Source organism: Rhyacophila brunnea, unplaced genomic scaffold (assembly GCF_057557595.1).
Source record: "Rhyacophila brunnea isolate RB1 unplaced genomic scaffold, BYU_Rbru_1.0 scaffold_18, whole genome shotgun sequence".
Lineage (NCBI taxonomy): Eukaryota > Metazoa > Arthropoda > Insecta > Trichoptera > Rhyacophilidae > Rhyacophila > Rhyacophila brunnea.
In genome coordinates, this window is record NW_028232837.1 from 20,244,524 (window position 1) to 20,270,012 (window position 25,489).

The 25,489-nt window shown below is 34.7% G+C and overlaps 1 protein-coding gene across 2 annotated transcripts in view; it reads right to left on the minus strand.

The window, feature by feature from the left end:
* Nucleotides 1-25,489, minus strand: part of Mekk1 (mitogen-activated protein kinase kinase kinase 4) — a 100,633-nt gene that overhangs the window by 34,702 nt on the left and 40,442 nt on the right. For both annotated transcript variants that reach the window (XM_085945401.1, XM_085945400.1), the window contains 9 exons: nt 14,762-14,874; nt 13,131-13,267; nt 7,732-7,953; nt 3,934-4,094; nt 3,343-3,545; nt 2,221-2,408; nt 1,723-1,844; nt 961-1,521; nt 736-850 (listed from right to left, as the gene is read on the minus strand). In XM_085945401.1, the coding sequence (XP_085801527.1) occupies nt 736-850; nt 961-1,521; nt 1,723-1,844; nt 2,221-2,408; nt 3,343-3,545; nt 3,934-4,094; nt 7,732-7,953; nt 13,131-13,267; nt 14,762-14,874 (1,822 nt within the window). The remainder of the gene's footprint in view (nt 1-735; nt 851-960; nt 1,522-1,722; nt 1,845-2,220; nt 2,409-3,342; nt 3,546-3,933; nt 4,095-7,731; nt 7,954-13,130; nt 13,268-14,761; nt 14,875-25,489) is intronic.

The window sequence follows — 25,489 nt, forward strand, 5'->3', positions numbered from 1 at the left end:
GTAAATGAACTATTTTGTCAATTTTTTAACGTAGTTCTACGCATTCAGAAAACCTACTTTATTATTTAACTGACACCCCCCCCCCTGAATTAATTTGTTACACGAGGTTTACTGTACCTTCTATAATAGATGAAACACATGATAGTGATTCTACAACATTTTTAGTATGATTGAATCAATAAGAGTAAAAATGATATTCTCTGCATTGGCAGCTTTGAATGCATTATTTGTAAGCTTTAAAAAAATGGCAGCCTGCTGTCGACGTTTTGCATATCTATTTTATTTATATTTTACGTGATTGTTCATTTGAATACGTAATGATTTATTATATAAAAATTTATCTGTGGAATTCAAACCCAAGGATAATAAATCTAAGAGCAGAGATGCGAAGCTTGCCGCAGTTAACTTTCAAACCAAAATGTCTTGCAGATTTATGTTTATTTTACTGCATCAGCTTGCCTTGCTCAAAATCCCTCCTTGGCAATCGAGAGGAAGATGGACACTAAACTAAGAGATATCACGGAGAGTTGAGGCCTTCAATATGTCGCTGTATATACGTATTGTCAAGATTCCTTGGACTGGCAGACAAATAGCGACGTCCTCAAACAAATGGGAAAATATCGAAAAATTCTGTGTAGTACCGACACTCTTGCCGATCCGACCCAATCCTATCCATACAGTCCACTAAAATTTACAACCAAAAACTAAATTGTAAGTGAGTGTGAAAATTCTTACCTCATATTTTTCCAGAGTCATTCTCGTCTTCTTCAGTACTCCTAAATGTAATTTTTCAAGAAAATATAACGCGCTTCGAATACCACGGCTCTTCAACATTTTCTCAATATGGTCCCTAAACAAATATCCAATAACAAAGTAAGTATGTATGTAATTATGAAATATTATTTATTTTTATGTGATTACTATAACACTTGCATGCACACGTAAGTATTGCCAACATACCTGTATGGCGAAGTTTGATTTGGCTGATATAGCCTGAGTCGCGTCAGTCCTTTCAAATTTCCCAACTCGAAAACGTTAAATTTATTAATCATCTGAGAAATCCCCTCGTCCTGAGCATCGTTCACTGAGGAACCGAAGCCGCTCTCGTTGGAATTAACGCTTCCCGATGACGACTCGGCACTCTCGTACGGAGACCTCGACTGGTCGCCGGTATTTCCTTCCATCACGCCATCTTTCTTGGCAACATCCTGTTCTGATAAGCCATTGCTAGTGTTTATACATTTATCGACTTCATCTACGGACTCCAGAATATTCATGTCCGTAGATTGTATTCGTGTTATTTCGATTTGCACGATGGGGGTGCCCTGCTGAACGTCATTATCGTCATCCGATTGGTCAGCCTCTTCGGTCTCAGTGTGCGATTCGCCGGATATTTTTCTTTTCGCTATATCTAATTCGATTGTACTGCCGTTTTCAGCTGCTTTTGGTTTTTCAATGGTAAATTTGACTTTTGATTTGTGTGAATGATTATTTGTTCCGTTTTCTTGTAATCCAGATTCCCTGATAACAGATAATTAAACATGTTATAACAATTCAGTACATTATTAATAGTTAACATAGCTATAAGTAATAAGTATAATATGTTATAGTATTATCGTTTTTTTATTACCAGAATAATAAAATTATATTAATCTATACTGAAGTTTACATATTTGAGATAGTTTGAACTTGCAATTATTAAGATTTAAAATTTGTAGTTACTTTTCACTGCACGCCATATTATTCTTTGTCTTGTCTTTCCATTTCTCTGTAAACAATAACTGCCGTATAATTAGTAATTTGAGTCTTTGGTGATGTACCATGTTGTACCACAAACAGAGAGCCTGAAATCAATAAACAATAATTAATTAAAAATCAGGACCCGATGAATAAATTCGGTTAATCGACAATGAAACTATTTTACTCGTCATTTCATGGAGGTTTGAAACCTAAATCCCCTTTAAAATAATGTTAATGGGCACACCCTTTTTACTGGTTGGTTTACATTCTTACATATACATACACCTATCGGCAGTCCCGTGATTGATATGAGTGCAGGTCCACTGGACTGTTCCAGGTAACAGATGATAAAGCAAAGATCACCTTGATGGTGGCCGGCCTCCATCAGGAGAAGATGTGAGACATTGTAATTCTTATTTACTTCACATGACATTGTGATGTGATATCACCAAACGTAAGTTTGATTAGAATATACGTTACCTTAATTTTATTAATGTATTCTTCAGAAGTGACTATAGGGTGATGCAGTGCCATGGCTTTGCACGAAGGATAGAGAGCTTCCGCATCAGAAATAGCATCCAACAGAGTCACCACTTGACGCATGGCCGTACCGACCGCCTTTGAGCATGTCGGGCATTCCACACAGAGACACTCCGAATGGATAAGATCTGCAATGTAAAAAAAACCACAGTTACATATTAGCGCAATGATCTTCAATGATATGTAATGACCAATCACAGAATTATGACACAAAATATGGAAACTACCTTATTTAGCTGAACTTGTGATTTTTTGTGAAAATAATACATAAACTAGGTGCCCGGCACCTGCTTCCAATATAATTAATATGGTGTGATATGGAACTTGCTATTTGGAAGAGAGTTTAATATTACATAAAAGTGTTAATTTGTAAATACGTAGGTCAATAAGATTTAACTTGCCCATCCTCTAATGAACCCGGAACTACTCCCTATGTAAGCAAATATGATTTTAATATATTATTATAATATGATTAAGAATATCCAAAGACATTGAAGAAAAATATTTCTTAAAAACACAATCGATTGTGTCAAAGACCGACTAAGAAAAACGAGACGTTATTTGTAAACAATTTTCTTTTGCAAACGTACAATTGTATTTTTCTGGTTGGTATCGACGTTGTTTTGCGACTCGAATGCAACATTTCTAAGCAGGTGAAGTCCCTATAATTACATGACCTGCAAGTAATTTTGAATTGCTGGTTCATTTGTAGCAAGGTTACAGTCGTACCTGCTCGTAGATTAATTTCATGGAAATAAAAATGCCTTGCACACTCCTGTACATTCCTTGTACATCCCCACTTTCCTAAGCGGGAAGTGCAGAAACAAAATTCAATGGAGAAATAATATCCAATTACTCTGCGCACATGGATGACATAACAAGACATAATAAAATGCGGATACACCTTAGTGAGATGTAAAAAACATACAAAACAAATGAGTTTTTTTATAAAATGAACCCGAGATGGATGACATCAATTTGAATATACAAAATTCTGAAATTGCCATCAAATGTGTTCTAATAATGAGCTAGGGTTTTATCACTCCAAAAAGAATATCTAACCATTATTTTGAACACAGAGATGTTCTGTGATGGTATCAAGGGGGTTGGCAGCAGGCATAGAAGCGGTTGCATGAGATCCGTCCATGGGAGTGATTTCGCCGTCGGACGGGCTGGAGTTTCCGAGACCGCTGTCTGCACTCCTTACGGAAAATTGGGTCGTCCATATAGCTGCTCTGGAGCATTTCACCACACTGTTTTCAAATCTGGAAGAAATATTACCAAATCAAACAAGTCAACATTTTTTTCCACGATCTGGGAATACTGCGCTAATGTTTGCCGATCGACTTTAAACCTTTTTATTGTTCATGAAGACTAACAATAATATAGACACGTTTCATTTGCTATTTATTGTGAAATGCACAACTACAAACAAGATTAGTTATTGAGATATTTAATTGTATAGATTAAAATATAAATTTGTAATAGTTTATGCATTGGTAGAATATTTTTTCTCAATTACTGATATATTTTGTGGCTCTCTGCGCAGTTTGACAAACACTGTTTTAGTCAATTAACCGTGTCCTTTATATGGGTACCAGTAGAAAATTTTGAGGAACGTCGATTCATAGTAACAAGTGAACGATATGCTACCTGTAATCCATGACAGTCTGCAGCAAGGCGGGCACAGAGTCTCTGCGGCTGCAGAGGAAGGCATCCTGCTGTGTGGTGCTCCGTCCCGCCCGCTTGGCACACACTTCCAGCCACACGAGATCCTTCAGCTCGTTCTGCCATGTGTGCTCCTCCACTGAAATCTGTATCACACATCATATTTATTCAATATCGCCAATCTACCAAACTGCTAATACCATTCCTAAATTGCCAAAACACAGCATTTGAAGCGATTTTTCCATGAAGCAAATATCTAACGAATGCAGGTAACCTCCACGTTGATTGCGGGGGATACGTTTCAAAGACAGTTGTGATAAATGAAATTTCACGATGAATGAAGGATTCAAAAAATAAATGTCAAACATATTATTATCAAAGTAGTATATTTAAAATTTTTGTAATAAACTGAAAAAATAACATTCATTTCATTCTGCATTCAAAAAAAATCTACTTTACAAACAACCTATCAGTTTATTTTTGTTTCACTCGCGCTTTTAAGTTAATTATATGTGAGAGAGTGAGAAAGATCATATGCACAAGATTCCACTCAGTATTAAGATAAAAAAAGAATGCGTATGTTAAAAATCTGTTAAATTAGTTGTATTGGGTACCTACCTTTTTTTAATTGAGTAGGTACATACATTATGTATTTAACTAAAAAAAACAATATAAAGTTTAAATTTTATAAAAACACAAAGAAAATACTATTTACGGCTGGCGGGCATTAAAAACTTCTGAGGGAAGTCACAGCATGTGACAACAGAACCGATTGTCACGCACTATGCAGTGTGATCACATGAGGAAAATTATTTACGAGCGGTGTTCTTTTGGATTTAAATATGTAGACTATTTTACGGTTCGAAAATTTTTTCCATTAAATTGAAGTTTGCAAAATCGAGGTTTTATTGTAATTCAAATTTAACCTTCATCACTGTCAGCCAATTTTTACTAGGTGGACACTTGTAGGCCAGCTATTTTCGGAATAAAATAAATCCTTTAAAAAATATGAAATGGGAACGGAATGATAAATATTTGTAAAAACTTAGCAACACAATATGTTTATCAAGTTTATCATGAATATTTTCACACTAAAATGATAAATATTGTTTAGAAAATATACACAGAATGTTTATTCAGAAGTTATGACGTTTACAAGAACCCACGAATATATTCGTCTGTGGCCTGACGCGACATACATGCTTTGGCGAGTTAATTCGTCCGTGGCACGGATCAGGTTAATCAATGTCCAGACAGTGAATAATGAGTACTTAACAAGGCCTGAACAAAAACGAACCATAAGTGCGAATGACAAAGCATTCGTTAAAAGATGCGTTAGAGTAAGATAGAATTTCTATGGTTGAATTAAATATTTTTTGTAAATGTCACCGGTAAATATTGATTTGAATTATTACATTCATTTAAAAACTGCGGCATGTGTTGCTGAAATTTATTGTTTTTGTGTTAAATATAAAGTTAGTGGTAATTAATTTTAGTTAATTTAGTAGCCATACTGAGAAGCAACATGATGGTATAACGTTTCATAGTTAAGTTAATTATAATAAAATTGAGGTTCTACTGTGCGTTATACGCGAGAAACATGACGAACCTCATAATGTATTGTATAGAATTTTACTAAATTATAATTTTACAGAATTATCACAAGAATTTTGATCTTACCTTGATAGGACAGTGAGTAATCAACAAGATTGACAAATAAGATAGAATTTATTTCATTGTTGAATAAAAGGCTTTTCAAACAATCAAATGATTCATTTTTATGAAGTTATTCATTTTCATTGGAACTATATAAATATAAATAATGCATTCAAATCACTATTCATATCTTAACATGGTATTTAGGATGCCAGATAACTGACGTACTAAACAAATACTAGATTGGAGATTCTAAATGAATAAAATTCCATCAGCCTACTAAATAAATAGAAGAATAATATTTTTAAATATGTAATTAGAAAAATAAAATCTGTAGAAAAAGGAATGTATCCTTTGAATTTGGTCACATCGTGACGAACATGAGAGAAATGGCAAAACAAGCCAAACATACCCAAGAGAAGTAGAATAAGTCTATAAATAAAAAAACACAAGCAAATTTTGCTGTAATATGAACAATTATGGCACAGGATTAAGACAACTGGAGACTGGGAAATAACCGTGTTAATAATGATATCATTATCATAGTCAGGAACATTACAACTCGTGGTGGGTCTCTATTCAAAATTGCCATGTTTCCAAGCTACTACCATAAGTATACAGCAGTCATTGGTAGCATGATCTAACAAGCAAATTTTTGACATACTTTGCCTGTTCAGTCATTCATATGGTGCACATGACCCAACCACCTCAATCTCCCATACATGGTTGATTGAACTGCACTTGAATCTTCCTACAGATCATCAAGCTTAGCATTGTATCTTTACCTCCAATTTGTTTCCGTCCCGGATTAGCACATAAATACCACGTAGAGAATTTTTCTTTAAAAAAATTTTAGGGCTAATTCATCTGACAGATTATTGATTATTGTTTCCGAGACACAAATGATTTACAAGTGTCTTGTCAAGTGAATAACCGGTGAACATTGTAAACTATCCGAATGATTCGACATGGAATTATGGCAGCGTTTAAGTCAGTTGAGGCATGGTCTAAAAAGATCGTGGCTACGTGATGCGTGGATTGCGGGTCGCGGGTGCAAATGACGCATGCCGACCGAAATATAATTTGTCATATAAATCCAACATGCGTCCATTTAATGTTCTGTTTATTGTTCTATTAGTAACAATAATAATATATTCATTGACATGTTTTCTTTTTAAAGTAAATGGGTAACGTTTTTAGTCATCTTTCATCACGAAACAAATTGACGTATTTACACCTCGACGTTCGCTCTCAGACTGCCAGCAAGTCCAAAATTTCGTCGCGCTTATAGTTGAAAATTATTTGCCGTTTCACTGAAGTATCGCCTTAAGGTTCTGGCACACAGAACGCGATCTGTCGCAGCAGGCGGCGATCTAGTTGTATACACAAGGTTGCATCATCCCAGCTACACACGGGGCTATCTGTCGCTGCGAGCACGACTGGCTCGCAGCGGGCAGCAATACGGTTGTACAAAATTACAAAATCGACCACGCGATCTGTGCAATGGGCAGAAGGAATGGAGTTATTTATCGAAAAAGTGAGTGAACATGTTTATTTGTATGACTTGAAAATATAGAAAAAATTTATCTTCATGAGATTGAAGCTCAATACAAAGGCAATGGTACTCCCTAAATCTTTCCCTTTTCGTATTGATGTCATGTACCCAACATCGATTTTTTTATATTACTTTGTAGTGCTAATAGAAAAAGGAGTTGCTCCTCGTCCGAACTGCTCATTCCGAACAAAAACCGTTAAAAAAGAATACACAACTGCCTGTTAGAAAGCAACCAAGATACTAGATCGCTTACAAAAGTATCACAGCCTGTGTGACGTACTTATGTCGCTGCCCGCTGCGACAGATCGCGTTCTGTGTGTTAGAACCTTTATCATACAAACAACTTCTGTATGCGGCTTCTTGCCCGCAATGAGCATATAGAAAATAGATGCAATGCCAATTAGATTATCTTTTTGATTTCATGATCAGGTAAATTTCGCTGAGTTTAGATAATGTCTAGGTTTCCGAGGCACAAATGAGCACATGCTTTACAGCGTGCTTTTAGTTTTCCGAATAGATAGGACCTGGAAAAATTACCGTATGTCATATAAAATAAATATCTAAATACTTACAGCTCTTTTACAGTGCTTGTCAGCGTTTCCCATCCTGATGAGCATGCTGAAAGTGCTGTGGAAGATGAATCGGTTGTCGGGAACCTTAGGCTCCTGGCACAGCGAACTGTCCTCAACCTGGTCTTCCGAAGATTTGCTCGTATCGCTGACAACGCTGGAGCCTTTGGATACAGGGCACACGGGCTTCGAGCATAGTGACATAAAGCGATTGCATGATTCCACCTGTTAAAAAAAAGCTTCATGAGTACGATTTTGTTATTATGAATAATATGGACTACTAGTGGGTATCTGAGTTATCATCATAATTCATTCATTCGAATGACACTTAAGAGTGGGTCGGTTGTGGACAGCAAGACGCGATGTTGTTATTTTATGGTACTATTTGACAGGTCGTGAAAAATCGGTTAACTTCGCGCGGTGTAGTTGGTTTTTTACTGGCAGGTTCGTCACTATCGTTCTACTGCGCAGGCGCAGAAATCGCACAGTCCAATACACGTGCATTTTTTGTTATGGCCGCGATAATATGCGGTGGTCGCGCGGCTTGAGCGTTGGACTATCACGCCGTGGGTCTCAGTTTCGAATCCTGGGTCTGGCAAGTACACATATTGTTTTTCAATTTGTGTGTGAGTCAGGGTATGGACCTAATAGGTTGAGCAAGTGGCTGACATCCATTTCTCGTAAAAAACAAAATCTGTTAATACAAACCTCTACTCTGTGGAGGCCCATATGATCCTATTAGGATCGGACATGGTCGGAAAAATACGTACTGTCAGCAGCAAAGAGTAAACGGGGGTATACGGCCACATTCAACTAAATATGATGATGTGAATGGCAATAGTAATTTTCTTGCTATATTAGTCATAATCGGGTATTTTGTTTGTATTCTGTAAGAGTCTAACCCTAAGATGAAGGTCTGCCGATCACCACCACGCATCATCCAGCTGGGCGGAGTTATCAGTAGGTATAGCTATAATCATGTATACAACACAATAATACTCGAGTTTGATTATTATTGTATGTTATGATAGTTACATATTCACTTATGATTTAACACTGTTATCAATAATTTTATTTATCTCTAATATTATTAATAATTCACAATCAAAGGCGGCAATCGAGATAAGACTTTGTTTATATTGAAAATACTATGTACTGAGAAACATAATTTTTCAATTTATTGTTTGATGCTGTAAGAAGAAATTCACCCAAGAATAGAATATGATAAATTTCTCAAAATATATTATGACCTTCTTATTCTACCTTAATTGGTGACTGACATACACACACATTGCGTACACACATATATTTACGTATAGGTAAATATTTTGTATCAGGTCGGTATAAATATAAATAAAAATATTTTATCAAATGTTTTATAGCATTCTTTTACGAAAAACAAAATAATGAATGTGTTAGTTCTCTTGTCAAGAGTGTCAAGACTTTATAGGTTCTGATTGTGCGTTTGCTTGGTTAGATTACATTTTTTTCCCCGAAGGTAATCTATCAGGATTTGACATAGATAATGGTCGAGTGCTTGGGCCCCACAAGGGGAGGGGTGACAGGGCTTTAGCCTGGGGGCCCGGCGTGGCGGGCGGTTAGACCAGATAAATGAGTTAAACAAAAATCGCAAATTTGCTCTAATAGTTTAAAAAAAGTCGCCTGCGGTTTTACTTCATAAATATTAACTTTTTAAAATATGTGGATGTGCGATGCTATTTTTGATTACTATGTGTCGTTACTCAATTCATGTGGGTGTATTAAAAAATACAAAAAACTGCGAAAAATAAACTAATTACCTTGGACACCATTTGAAAGACGCTACTGTAGAACATTACACTGACTTTAATCTTAACTAAATAACTAAATAATTTATTCAATTCAATTCAATTCATTTATTTTACATATTGTGGACATTACAAATTATAAGTTTAAGACGTTCACAACATGACATTTAGAAACAACGAAATAATTTTAAAACAATACTAGGTACATAACAAAAGAGATAGATCAGTATTAAGTTATTCTACAGTATAAGTGTGTAAATACAAACAATTATATAGGTACAAGGAAGTACACCAGATGAGTTAAGCAGACCCAATTTTAAGAATTTATAAAATAACGTCCACATATACTCATCCTCACGTAGATGGAATATATCAACATCCAAAGCGATTTGGTTGAACAGAGTTATTGCCCTCCCAATTGGCATCACCAATGGCAGGTTAGTTCTGCTCCTCGGGAGAACAAACAACTGATGCTCCCGATTTCTAAGATAGTTATCAGGGACACACAAGTCAAGACTACCAAGAATGGCAGAGTTTTCATTCACACCACGTATAAGCCGAAAAAAATACGTGGCCAAATATTGATATATTCTAGCACTTAAACTACAGTATGTAAGCATACCTAAGAGAAAGTCAGTTGGAAAAAGCCACGGATAGTATCCATATAACCTTAAATAAAGGAGTCTCAAAAATTTCTTTTGAACTCACTTCACCATAAGGTCATATTTCAACTGATATGGAGCCCAAACAATCGACCCACTCTCAAGCCGGCTTCTCACTAAGGAATTATAAAGAATTTTTAATACAGTAACATCTGGAAAGACCCGGGAAGTTCGACCTAGGTAGGGGGCCCGCTTCAGAATGTGAGGGCCATGGTTGAGTGGTAACGTGTCGACTTATAATATCATGGTTACTGAGTTTGAATAACAATTTTTTCAATATGTGTTTAGACCCAGATTACGGATAAAATAGATTGATCAAGTAGGTAACATTCATTTGTCGTAAAAACAAAAATCTTCGTTTGATTGTTATGAAAAACAGTAATTCGCATTTGCAACAAAATTGCTAGACAACTCAGTAGGATTGTAGTTTTTGGCATATTACGAGTAATATCATATCATGTCATAGTATGGACCTAATAGGTTGAGCAAGTGGCCAACATTTATTTCTCGTAAAATCAAAAATCTATTAATACAAACCTCCACCCTGTGAAGGTCCATATGATCTTATTAGGATTGGACACGGTCAAAATAGTCCGCAGAGAAAATGACAATCTGAAAAAACTCATGATATTGGATCAGGTTGAAAGTCAGAGAGTAAGGTAGAGCTTCGACCAGTTGGACAGACATAACAAGAGTTTCACAAGTTTTACACAGAAGAAGGCCCTAACCTGCCGCTGAATGCCGAGAGAGATGGATAAAAGCCTTGGAAAAGGCTGTCAGAAGAAATCCATATACTTGCTTGGTTTTCGTGGGGTTTAATTGAATTTAAAAAGGTAACCAACAAAAAAATTAAAAGAAATACGTACGACCGACAAAGTGTGCACTATTTATGGCAGATCTTAACAGCCTACATCCATCCTTCGGCGCTGACGTGAATAATTATACTTACATTGTGGATTAGAAAAAGACTGTCATGCATGAAGCGGATATCTTAAAGTCACAATTATTACATACACTATATTGAAAATTAACAATAAACTTAAAAATTAGTTACATGTTTCACACAGGTTATGTATTAACAGCGGCGTATGGCCAATACTACTGAATGTATGAGAGAAAATTGCTCATCATTGATAATGTAATAATGCTTATCTATGAAAGATTATGATTTGTTTTCAGAATTATGTATTATTTTTTTGTGATATTATTATTTGGAAATGAATATTGTTTTTGGTTATGTAGAAATTAGTTTTATGACCACGATGGCCGAGCGGTAACGAGCGGTAACGTATTGGCTTATAATGTCATGGGTGTGTCTGGAGTTTCTCAAAACAAATATATGTTAATACATTTTATATTTGCTTCTGTACTTAGTAATGTTTTCACATTGTTTTATTTCATTAATTTGTTATATAAACGAGAATTAACTGTATTCCGTGTCAGTGTGCATTAAACCATTGGCGAGTCGACAAGTGGGTGAAGATGCCGAAAGGTGAAACATGGGTTGCAAAAAAATGATTCAAATGAAGTAGTACAAAACATAAATTGATTAGAATTTAAATTCAATTTTCATCTTGACGTTTCCTCAGTCTATATAATAAACTGATTAAATTAATGTTAATTTCTAAGATGAGAAAAAATAAGGAATCACACAGCACCCAGGCTGTTGAATAATAAAAAAATATGTATTAATTTTAATAACTTTTTTTTACCATATAATATCTCCTCCGCAGAGTGGAGGTTTGTATTAACAGATTTTTGTTTTTACAAGACATGGATGTTAGCCACTTGCTCAACTTATTGAGTCCATACTCCGACCCAAACACAAATTGAAATATTTAATAAAAGTAAAATTAGGTCTATACAAGTGCGTTGTATTTAAATCAATATTACAATGCTTTTCTACCATGAATTGACAGAAATATATAAATCCAGTATTTTACCTATGCACACGTCATTGGAAAAAACTGTGGAAAAAAGGGTGAATTTGCTGGGCCCTGGATTAGAACCCGAGACCTATGACCATGGCCCCCACAAGGGGGGGGCTGACAGGGCTCTAGCCTGGGGGCCCGGGCTCAGGAAGGGCCCGGCATAGTGAGTCAACCAGATAAGTGATAAAAAATACAAATCACAAATTCTCTTTAATAGTAAAAAAAGTCGCCTGCGGGCGCTACTTTTCTTCAATAATGTTATTATTTAAAATTATGTGGTTGTACAATACAAATTTTGTATTGTGTATCGACACTCGACAACTCCATAATTCAAATGGATGTAGGTATTAAAATATACAAAAAAACTAAATAGGTAGGTATACTTACACATTGATTTTAAGGCGTACACCATTTAGAAAACGCTACTGTAGAGCATCACAGTGTCTTTATCCTAAGCGATAGGTAGGGGGGCCCGCTTCACGATGTGGGGGCCATGCCTATGAATGACTATATAAGCCAACACGTTACTTCTCGGCCATTAATCTAAGCTCAATTGCATTGAACTCCTGGTTATAAGACCGTCAGATGCCAGTTCAGTCACAATCCTAGAAGAGGAGTCAATTTAGTGGATTTTAATGCCCTGTGGAAAAGGCATCACGGGGTCTCCGGAAAAAAAGATAGCGTGACTCATAACTAAATGAGATGTTTAATCTATGTGTGTAATTGTATAATTGAACGGTACATTTATTTTCAGAGGCCAAGAAGTAAATTTCTAAGCCCTAAAGTAACTTTAAAATCGTATGTGATTATCCAGTCAAATCAACCACACAGAACGGTTTTGTTGTTATTAAATATTTTCTGAATTCTGTTTATTCTTAATTTGAATCCTACCAATCAAATCAATGAGAAAGTCATTTTTATGGCTTAGAAACTTTTACCTCTCCGATATTACTATTTTAGTCACGATTTACCTAAAGAAACATTGTTAAAAACTCTTTGTAATAAAAGTAAAATATTATTACCAAAGTGGGTATGATGATCTTGGCGGCCTGCGCTGGCATGGACTCTGTTCTGCAGCTCCGACACTTCCCGATGTTGAGCTTGAAGTCCCGGTCAGCACCGCGGAGAAACTTCAGCAGTTTTCTCTTGGTCTTTTTTTCTGTCAATAAAAAATTATTGCTCATTATAAGTATTTACGTAAACAATGTTTTTATCATGACCCTAGATAATTAGACTTTCGTTGGTCAATTAAATTATTGGCATATGCTGATGATATTGATATCACTGCCTGGTCCCCTGAAGCTCTCAAAGAGGCATTTATTTCAGCCAACTGCTCCAGACCTCTGAATAAACAAAAGAAAAACAATAGACATGCCAGTTCTTCAAAGTGCATCAACAAATTATAATAGCAACCTTATAGTTGGCAGTGATGCTTTTCAAACTGTGTAGCCATTTTTTTATGTCGAGTACCTTATCACAAACCGTGTCCAGAAAGTTTTATGTATGCAGTTCACCGTATCACACTTCCCCGTGAATGTTGTATCGGAAATATATGGTCGTATATTAAACCGTTCAGCCTCTTGAGGTCGTATAGTACTGAGATAAAATTCATGTCTAAATAAAACACGCTTCTTGTCGGTTTACAGGAAGCCAGCGACAAAGAAATTTTGAAAATAGCCGATATACTGGATTATTTGTTAGGTTAGGTAAGGTTTTCATTCTTAAATTCATGAATTTTGCCAAAATCAGCTATGAAAATGCTCCACGAATAATGCGTAATTTATTCATCTCTCCGATAAGAAAGCTCACGGTGAGCTGTGCTACAGTGAAATGAAATACGTACAATTTACATGTAACCGTCACAAACGCAACCAATGAAATAAATTGCTAGATCAACCTCGTCAATAGGTGCTATTTTGGTCTCTAAAGGATTCTAAAAAACGGGGCACTGTCGATCCCAGATATACAAATATATTAAATTTAATAATTGGGAAAAGTAAGAATGAATGAATCTACTTTGAATAATAGGTACACAATATAATCTGGTCTCCTTTCTACGGGGCATTGCAGTTGAGTAGTAAGCAGTCTTGCATAAATTGATGTATTTTTTGATCCGGATTGTGAGTGATTTTATTTACGTATAACGCTTTTCATTTTCCTACCCTCAGAATGGTGGTTGAGTGAATGATTAACTATATTTCCTCGTAGATAAAATCTGCTCTCAGGGAACTCGGAAATAATGGGAACTAAAATACTCGACGGGTGTGGAGTAACACGCAACCGATCTCGAGTGTGGAACAATATGGGATAAACTTAAACACGTGTCGAGAATACACTTGTCCTTCGTCTTTCGGATTATGCACTGACGCTCATTCAATTTTGGCGTATTTGACGGTTGCAACACACATTGTTGCACGTCTATAATGTGTGGTTCATTTTCGTAGGACACTCAGATTCAAAACCCTGCATCAAAATGTAGTGTATTGGGTTATAGCTTATCGGAATTCTATTTATTAATCTGTTCTGTGTCTGTTCTACATCACGGAGCTCATTGCGCTCTGTTTGAGACAGATAATGGCAGGAAAAAAACACTGACAAGAAACAAAAATCCACATGCAAAATTCCTCAAAATAATTAATATTGAATAATTCACCCGTCAAATCTTCAGGTGGCTTCATGTCAGATAGCACAATGTTGTCCATGGTCTTTCTCCTGACGACTTTAACTACTTTTGGAGATCCCGGATATCCTTCACCACTGTTGCTTCTGAAACAAAAAAATTAAAACTTTAACCCTGTTGCCTATAATTAATGTAAAGTCTCTCTCGTACGCACTGTTCATTTTTCTAACGGAATAAAAACAGACAATACAAACGTAAATAATGATGAACCTGAATCAATCTTGTTTCAGCATTACACAAACCGACGGGTTAATAAACATTTCATAATTTCTATACAAATAACCTGAAAAAGAATTTGTTTATTATTAATTTATGTTTGATTAGGCAGAATACCCATCCAAGCAGTGGCTATTACAAACCAGTATTCGACACCATCAATAAATTTATTATTCACTTATTATAAAGAAATACATTTCCACATTAAAACAATGTTTTCAAACAAACTGAAATAATACCCATTCATCAGTGCTCGAAATAGAAATGTTTATGAACCGGATCGCTCGATAATTTTCCGATAATATTAAAATGTGCGAGTTTTTTTGTAATATACCTATCGTATATACCAGCGGCGAAGGCTGGAGGTAGGCTCTTAAGATCCACTATAAATAGTGCACACTAAACTTTGTCAATCATACGTATTTGTTTTCATTGAAATAAGACTACAATTTACAGACGGTGTCGATTAGTTTTTAAAATTCAATTAAACCCTGCGAAACCAAGCCATAATAAATAATAGTCAAAAAATACTCGTCTATCCATAAAATATCTAAAATTATGCAATCAAATAATACATAACTTTGAATATTTTTTTCTATTATAGTTTGGTTTAGGCAGGAGGCTTAATGGATTCAAAAAAATGAACCAACAATATAATATGTACAGTTAATTCAACGAAAATAAATAAGTATGAATGAAAAAGTGTGCACAATTCTGTCATATCGCCCAAAGTATACCAAATCTATTATGGTTTGGTTTAAGGCTATACCTCAGTTGAGGAATGGTCTAAAAAGATCGTGGCTAGGCGATGCGCGGATTGCGGGTCGCGGGTGCAAATGACGCATGCCGAACGAAATATAATTTGTCATATAAATCCAACATGCGTCTATTTAATGTTCGGTTTATTGTTCTATTAGTAACAATAATAATGTATTCAATGACATGTTTTCTTTTTCAAGTAAATGGGTAACGTTTTTTGTCATCTTTACACGATTTAAGAATTAATACCCCCGTCGTCATCACGAAACAAATTGACGTATTCACACCTCGACGTTCGTTCTCCGAATGCCAGCGAGTCCAAAATTTTGTTGCGCCTATAGTTGAAAATTATTTGCCGTTTCACTGATGTATCGTCTTAAGCAGGGTTTATTTGATTTTTAAAACTAACCAACATCTGTAAATTATTGTAGTCTTAGTTCAATAAAAACAAATACGTATGACTGACAAAGCTTAAGGGGACGCTCTACAGGATTGCCCTTGAGAATTGAAAATATGATTTTTTTACATGTGGTCCGGAATTGTTGCTCTACTGGTAATATTCAAAGGTCGCCGACAATGCTTTGGTCTAAAGTAAATAATGATCTCTTAATTAAATTTAAATCATAACACTGTCAAAGTGTATAAAATATGGGGTGACCAAAAAATGATATCTTCTAATATACGTAAATGTTACAAAATTCAATTTGTTAATCAGCTGTTTGGTGGGAAATATTGCAACCAATATGATGGATAGCCACGATATATAAACTTAATAATAATATATTAATAACGTTTTAACCTGAAATTGTCCGAGAGCTAAATATACAAAGGATGTTGAAATACATATCTACCTACATTTTTATTTCATGTGCTATCCAAAAAACATTATTAATGAATAGTATTTATTTTGAATGTGTAAGACCTATTACATAATTATTAAAAAAAAAATAGGTACATATTATTGTTTAATTCTAATGCATATTTTAAAAAAAAAGTGGAATATGGTGATGTCTGTTTATTATAAAAAGAAAGTGACTTTTTATTAAAAGAAATGAAAATATAATTAATTATATTTTCATTTCTTTTAAAATGGAATTCTACCAAGTAAATGCTAACTGAATTAATGACTTTTTATTACTTACCCGATTAGTTTAATTAATTTAGTCTGACACTTTTACAAACAAGTAACGCAATTTTACTTTTAGTTGGTAGGTACAATAATTATTGTATTTTGTTGGTAAGTAAAGCCAATGCAAGAAATAATTTATACTTATAAAAAATGATTATTAACGTGGAGTCACCCACAGATTTTTTTTATTCAAAGCTAGCAGATCGCTGAGAACAAGACAAAAGGTACCGACAGTATTGAATCACCCAGGGCTGTCGAAGACGTCTTACTTGTTTTTATGATAAATTGTTTTTAATTGTGTGCAATTTGGCGGAAAAATATAATATATACAGTTGCTTACCATTCGGTTATCCAATGAGCTGGGTTTTGTTTACTCTTCTGCCGACATCCTACAGTTTTATTTTTTATAATGCCCATCTCGCGTAAGGCTATCTGATATGATAGAAGTCACACAGTACAACAGTGTTTAAATCTAATATGTAATTGCACAGGTTTAGTTAAAAACTATAACGAAATTAACATTTTAATGATTTACAGATTTTCCTATGTTATATCAACTTAATAGCAATTTTAATGATACAAGATACATATTACGATATACCCAAAATACACATCATCAGATAATATGTGAAATATGTTGATAAGCAAAAAAATAAGAACAATACAAAAATAACATAACAAAATCAGCTAGTCTTTTCATACTTATTTTAAATGAATGTTGTATGCTGTTTGACGCTTGGAAATATGTAATTATTCCATCTGTACTACTGTACAGATGGAATAATAAGAAAATAGCTTACTAGCAATTTTTAACTTTAAATTTTTAACTCTTTAAAACGTTCCATTAGATTGATATTATTTTGACAGCCCTGTATTCCTTCGGATGGCATCAGGTTACATCGCATACATGTTATGTTTGAAGATAATAATACTAATAATAATAATGATTATTCATTCGACCGAGAATTGTAGATGGTTAGAGGTTTTTGAGATTAGACTGAATTAAAATGACGTCCTTTCAACGCTGAGGTTAATTTCTGACTGAACTATGAATGACCTTGTTCCTGTTCAGCTCAGTCTTAATGTGCGCTATTTATGTCAGATCTTAAAGCCTATCCACCCTTCACCCCTGCTACCCACTACTTTAGTTAGACAGACAAGGTTTGAGCAATAAAGGATTTTCTGCGCCATAAACAGTGCATGGTTTGTCTACCTCTGCGGGACGTCACTGTTTTGTACTTATAAATAATGCAGGTATTATACACGATCGTTTAATTAGTTTAATTAGTAATATCTCACCATATCTACAAACATTGAAGATCTTGGAGAGCGAATCCTGGAATACTAAGCCCAAATTCGATGGAATGGTACAAAACTGTCATTAATCAGAAATAATGTTATATTACGATTGCCTAAAAACTTTGTAACAAAACAACACAAAATCTTATTATTGTTTGTAGAAATAAGTGTGTACAACATATTGTCAAGTTTCTTATTAAAAAAAAGAAAATTGATGTAATGATTTTCATAACAATTCCAGAACAGGAGCGCCATTTAAAATTGTTCTAAAAGACCGAGCAGTATTCTTGAGGATTTCACGAACTCGTCCGTTTCGAGCGCTGCCACTGATAAGATAAAATAATTATTGGTAGGTTAAATAAATGGAATTATTATATGATATAGCAGTGGCAAAGACTCCATACTAGGCGATTATTTAAAGCCTACCTTCTTTATAAAAATATTTTTTAATAGCCTATTGACGTACACTTTATTAAATAAAAATAATTTTATTTGCCAATGACATCTGTCGTATATGTAAGAAAGTAGGAATGTATTATAAATAAATACAGATTACAGCCAGTCAGTTAAAAGTTTTAAACAATATACCACAGCGCGACATCTGTCTTTAACAAATTTGTCTATTTATTTGCTGGGAAAAGTGAAGTTTTTTCGGTATAGACTTATAGACTTTTGATGTGTATAAATGTTTTGAAAAATACGTAATTTAAACTCATCACTCAAATTTATGTTGTCAGTGATTGAAAAATTAGTGTTCATGCCATTCATCAGTAGTAATGTCGAATTATCTTCTTATTTCCCATAAGTATACCTGACAAGTGTGTTGTTTTTCTCTGATCTCCATAGCCTTCCTCTTTCCAAGAGTCACCCTTCGCCACTGTCTTATAGGATACAGTGAATCAACGCAGAAAAGGATAACTGTATGTACGCGCATTATATATACTCACACAATGATACTAAAAACTTAAAATTTCAATTAAACCATGCCTAACACCAAACCATAACAGATAAAAATTATTCTCCAATTTATAAGATGTATGAATTAATGCCATAACTTTAGATATTTTATAGATAGAAGAATTTTAGATAGAGAGAAATTTAATTGAATTTTAAAAACTAACCAAAAGCATCTGCAATTTATATTATTAATTGAATGAAAACAAATAAGAATGTCTGACAAAGATTAGTGTGCACTATTTACGTAGGATCTCCAAAGCCTACCTCCACCCTTCGCCACGGGTGTGTTTGGTTGTTATCTAGAGCCTATATAATATTATTGTAGCTATCAAATAATCAAAACTTTTAGGATATCCGTTGAGAATCTTTTCAGGCAGCGGCCAAGAGATTAATGGGACAATTATGATAACATTAATTCTTTACATACATTACATTCTTAGTGCATATTAACACTGACATTGGAGCACTGACTTTCCCTAAAAGTGACTCGGTTATCAGCGTTATCAGTGCTTATTCAAACATACATTATTGATGCTTTGGGACTAACACTAAGCCATAGGTGTTTTGAACCAAATGAACAATATTGTTAACATACCCACAAAATCATGAAGTATCTCGATACATTAGTGTGTTAGCAACAGCCATTCCCCCATGTAAATGTATAGATAAGAATTACAATCAGAGCAGCTAGAACCCCAATGTTTATCAAGGTTCAGTTCTGGGTTCGACTCCAGTGAAAAAAATCGAATGGTGTTAGGTTCCGGGATTAGGCTCCATCAAATTAAAAAAATAGAACCCCGACTCTAGGGTTCGGTTCCGGTTCATAAAAGAACAATATATTTAACTGCCTACTTAGTTATAAATATTTAATGACTTTATATAAGTTTGAATTTTATCATTATTCAAAGTTAGTTGTCCCTACTATATTTAATAAATGTTACCATCATCATCCCGCCAAGGGAAAAAAATTGCATTCCAGTTTGTCGAACGCAATGTAAAAAAATATATTTAAGACATCTCCCTATTTCTAAAACCATAGGCGATTTTAATTTCTATTCAATTTTGACCTTCCGTGAATTGAGTACCGAACTGTACCGACTCTATTCACGGAAGGTCAAAATTGAATATAAATTAAAATCACCTATGGTTTTAGAAATAGGGAGATGTCTTAAATATATTTTTGGTACAGTTCGGTTATGAGGAATACAGCGGCAAACACATTTTGAAAATAGCCGATATACTGGATTATTTGTTAGTTTAACCTAATCTAACCTAACCCAACCTAACACATAATCCAGTATATCGGGTATTTTCAAAATGTGTTTTCCGCTGTATTCCTCATAACCGAACTGTACCCTGTATTTTTATGGGGTGTTCCTATTAAACAAACATTGTCTTTGTTATGGCTTGCGACTTGTACAAAACAGTGACACCCCGTGACGGTAGGCAAACATGCACTGCTTGTGGGCAGGACATCTCGTAGAAATGATTTTTTTCTCGTCGAAATATTTTTGACAACGTCAACCTGCCATAATCTTTGGCAATTATGCAGTATAGAAGTATAAATATGGTTATTGCATCTATCCCTCCAAGAAAGGTTTCTTCTTCTTATCTTTCCACCCCCTAAAGGAGGTCGGCCACCACCGGGGCGTACCAATCACGAAGGTTCTTGAACCACGAAAACGATCATTCGATTGAGAACGTCAACATGGCAGCACCCGGTCACTCATAGGAATTTTGAGGATGCGTCTATACAGCCACATCTCGAAAAACTCAACTGAATGTAGATATATTTTTATTTATTTAAAAAGACACTTTGAGCACATAACAAATTATTAATTCAAGACGTTCACAACATGATATTTAGAATAAAAAGTACAAGTAAATCAACTATAGAAAAAACAAGGTAGAGAAAAAAAACAAAGCAAAAAATAATTTTATAGAAAAGAAATAAAATAAAAAAACAATAATTAAAAAAAAATACAAATTAAACAATAAGATAGAATTTTAAAAATATAATACATAATGCATCGCTAGAAATGTCTACAACTGCATTGACCAGCCGCTCAGCCCTCGATATTGGTGCCTGGTGAGCCTGACATGAGGAAACAGCTTTCACCCAAAATAGGTCATGGCTGCTGCGACCACGCATGTAATTGACGGGTGCATAAAAATTCAAATTTTCCTGAATATCGGGATTGAAAACTATACCACGTGAGAGCAGGGAAAAATGCATTAAGGCTATACCTGAGTTGAGGCATGGTCTAAAACATGGGTGGCCAACCTTTTCAGCAGCTGGGCCAGATTCTAAAAATGAGATTTCCTACCGGGCCGCACAACCGACTTTTTTTTTCATTATACAAAACAAAATATAAATATATTTATATATATTAATAAAATAAAACAAAAATGAGAATCAAACATATTTACGTGTTCACAGCTCTACGTTCGCTCTCCGATTGCCAGCGAGTCCAAAATTTCGTCGCACCTATAGTTGAAAATTATTTGCCGTTTCACTGAAGTACCGTCTTAAGAGCAGAAGTGACCTACGATAACTATGTATGTACTTCAATAAAAAAAATCGAACATATTTTAACATTTTCGAGAAATCATCGAGCGCTCCGGTTCGTAGATTTTTCTATTTCGGGCGCTGCGGCCTGAATGGCTTTTACACGGCTGAGGAAAATACTATACCTAATCATGACTTAAAAATAAGAATCGAACAATAATGGTACAATGCCATGTATTTTCGGTCATCGAAACAAATGCGCGACCACAAACAACGCCCAGAATACTCGAAGCTTTCGAAAGGTGGGCGTAGACACATGATCTGCATCAGCTGGAAAGACAAATTAATGTCGAAGATACGAAGGATAAAGAAATAATCAAAGAAATCAAAACTAAAAAGTTGGCATACTTTGGCTATATCATGCGGCATATCATTAGATATCTAGATTTATGATCCATTCTAAAGGAAGGTTAAGGGTAAGCAGAAGAACGTCCTGAATGAAGAATCTCAAGATACTGTTTTGATCTCAGCATCACATGCCTTTCAGACGCAGCATCAGGCAGAGGAGAATGGAAAAAAATATAACGTAAGTATATGTCACAGAAAGAAGACAGAAAATAATAAATAACTTACCGTCAGTACAATAATATAAAACTATGTTTATAAACTTATTCAATAATTATGTATAATCTGTAATTTTAACACATTCACGGCCGCACTAAAATAATTCTAAACACCTACCCAGCACAATATCCAATAAGCTACTGACTAATAATACACTTTGCTATTCTTAGGAATTGGTCCAGTGTAAATAATTATCTCATGTAATGGATAATGGTATTAACAGGTGTGATCGATCGTCCACTACCGTCGAATAGTGCAGGGTTGCCAAAAAAACTTTCACTAAGAGTTCGAAATAAAAATTGCCATTACAAATAAGACTATTTCGGTTTAAAAAGTTGTGACAACCCTAATTGTCAGAAAATTGTATGTAATATGCTAATTGATTGAATTGGAAATTGTAGAATCCATTTTTCTTTATGTATGCTAATTGATTGGAAATACTTGTAGAATCCATTATAATGATGAGAAAAAAACTGACTTATCATTTAATAAAAAGACATAAAGGACACAACTCACGAAGAATATTTTAGATGGCGCAAAAAGCGTTAAAATTATTGCTAATTTTAAAATCCTAATAATGTGTGTATAACATTAATTATTCTTTTCTTTCTTCTTTTGACCATGTCCGATCCTAATAGGGTCTTGAGCCTCCACAGAGTCGAAGATTGTATTAACAGATTTTTGTTTTTACGATAAATTGATGTTATCACTTGCTCAACATTTTAGGTCCATACTCCAAATTGAAAAACAATATGTGTATTTTCCAAACCCAGGATTCGAAACTGGGACCCACGACATTATAAGCCGACGCGTAAGCCGCTCGGCCATCGTGGGCGTAATATGCGAATTATATGCTATATTATTCAGCGAATATAAAAATACGGGAAGTGGGTTACCCAATGGGCGTGGCTGTAAGAAGGTAATAAGGCCAATTATATTGCATTAAAAAAATAATGCGTCTTATTGTGGTCGTGAAGACCTCTTCACATAGTTTTTTAATGTCCGTATTGTTTAGCTTGGTTTTTGTATTCTTAAGTATATTAAATAAATTTTCTTTTATGTTCGTTCTCCGTGCCTTTCATATGGCACCTTTTATTAACTTACGTTAACTCATTAAACTTAGACAAAGCTCACTTGAGAGTGTAGCGACCTCAGTCTTGGGTATTTGCTCCTTAGACATTACCAGGCGTAAAAAAAACTGCTAATGTTTCACATCCAAACTTAGGGCATCGCGATAAGCTCGATTAAAACTGTGTGGTGCGTGGTGGGTTAGTTTGGAGTGGTCTTTGTGTTGTAAGAAGGTACAATTCTCGAGTATGGATAAATATCGGATAAACTTAAACGTGTTAAAGAATGTGTAATTTTCAATACTTCCATCTGTATCGTAATATGCATTAAAGTGGGTCGCGTTGACGAAACGCGAATTCAATATTGGTAATGTTTGAGGACACATTCTTGCGTTATGTCAACTGAACGTCATTAAATCATTAACCAAAACTGGCTTTAAATCCTTACTCTAAGGCGAATGGCTTTCGCATTTATATCGTATTAGTCTGTTTTGTGATAGGTATTATATCGAGACTGACAGAACGCATTATTTAAGTTTTTGCTGCTTTTCTGTTTTAAATGCCAAAATGTATACAATTTTACGCTCTATGTCCTGGTAAAACGCACAAAGCCATAGGATATAATGGTGAGAAAATAGAAACATTATTAAATCATATTGTTATTTTTTTATTCTGATAGAAAGCATGATTAATGAATGACCTAATGCGTTCTGCGTATATAAAATACAGGACTTGTATCATGTCGTATATTGTGTTTGCCATAAAGGTTAGTCTTTATAATGTAGAAAAAATGTTTTTAAATCATAAAAAAATCTATGTGGAAGAACGCTTTGAAAAAAAAATTACTTTTTGCGATTATCTCAGAACTTGTTTTAATGAGTTAATGCTTTCTGTCAGTATACCCTCGATATTATCTAATGATATAATATACTCAATGTATTCCCAATGAACGTCGCCATTATGACTGATTTCGTTTTGGCATGCCTACATGTTATGTTATCAGCATGATATCATATTTATCGCAATGTTTTCTTTTTAGAATGAAAGCATTAACTTGTTTTGTATGTTTTTTTAATATTTTAGGTTCTTATCTGTTTAGTGGACCAGCGGCAAACAAATTTTGAAAATAGCTGATATACTGGATTATTTGGTAGGTTAGATTAGGTTAAAATTCTTGAATTTACTTCTGAATTTTCATGTGCAATTGGACTGCGCGATATCTCGCCTGCGCAGTAGAACGATAGTGGAGAACCCGCCGGAAAAAAAATTAACTACACCGCGCAGAGACTCATTTTGAGATTAACCGATTTTCATAACCTGTCAAATAGTACCATAAAATGACAACATCGCGTCTCGCTTACTCTTGAAGGATGAGATTGGCGAGACAGTCGGTACTTTTACGTGTAAACAGTTATTGTCACAATAGTTTAAAATACTCACTATTGCTGCCAGTAAATCCATGCACGTGTACAGGCGATATTATACCATATTTTATTATTATATTAACAATCAAACACATGAAAAATGCTAGACGAGGTTATTGTCCTTCTTCTATGCTGGAGGCAGTGTGACTAGGGGCCTTAAAAAAATCGAAAAATCGACGATAATCGATCTACACTCCTTTTCTCCGTCAGTTTCTTTCCTCGGCAATCTTACGCGAGTATCCATACGATTCCAGTGGCGGCCCTCAAGAATGGGACAACTGGGCGCCGCACTGTCGAATGAAATAAATAGACGGTCGTTACAATTTTATATATATATAAAGTCCTTCTCCGACCATGTCCGATCCTAATAGGATCATATGGGCCTCCACAGAGTAGAGGTTTGTATTAACAGATTTGGTTTTTTGCGAGAAATGTATGTCAGCCACTTGCTCAACCTATTAGGTCCATACCCTGAGAATTTATATAAAAATAAAAGAACTCTCATCTTGTTGGAACTTAAACATATTATGCACAATTATATCATTATTTGCGGGTGCATATTTAAATTCTCACCAAAGTATTAAATAATAATATAATACTATTAAATGTATATTTCATTCGATTGCGTCACGCGCCCAGTTGTCCCGGCGCCGAATTGTCATAGACCCGCGTCCCCCCAACCCACAATATTCACACGAGTACCTACATGATTATATT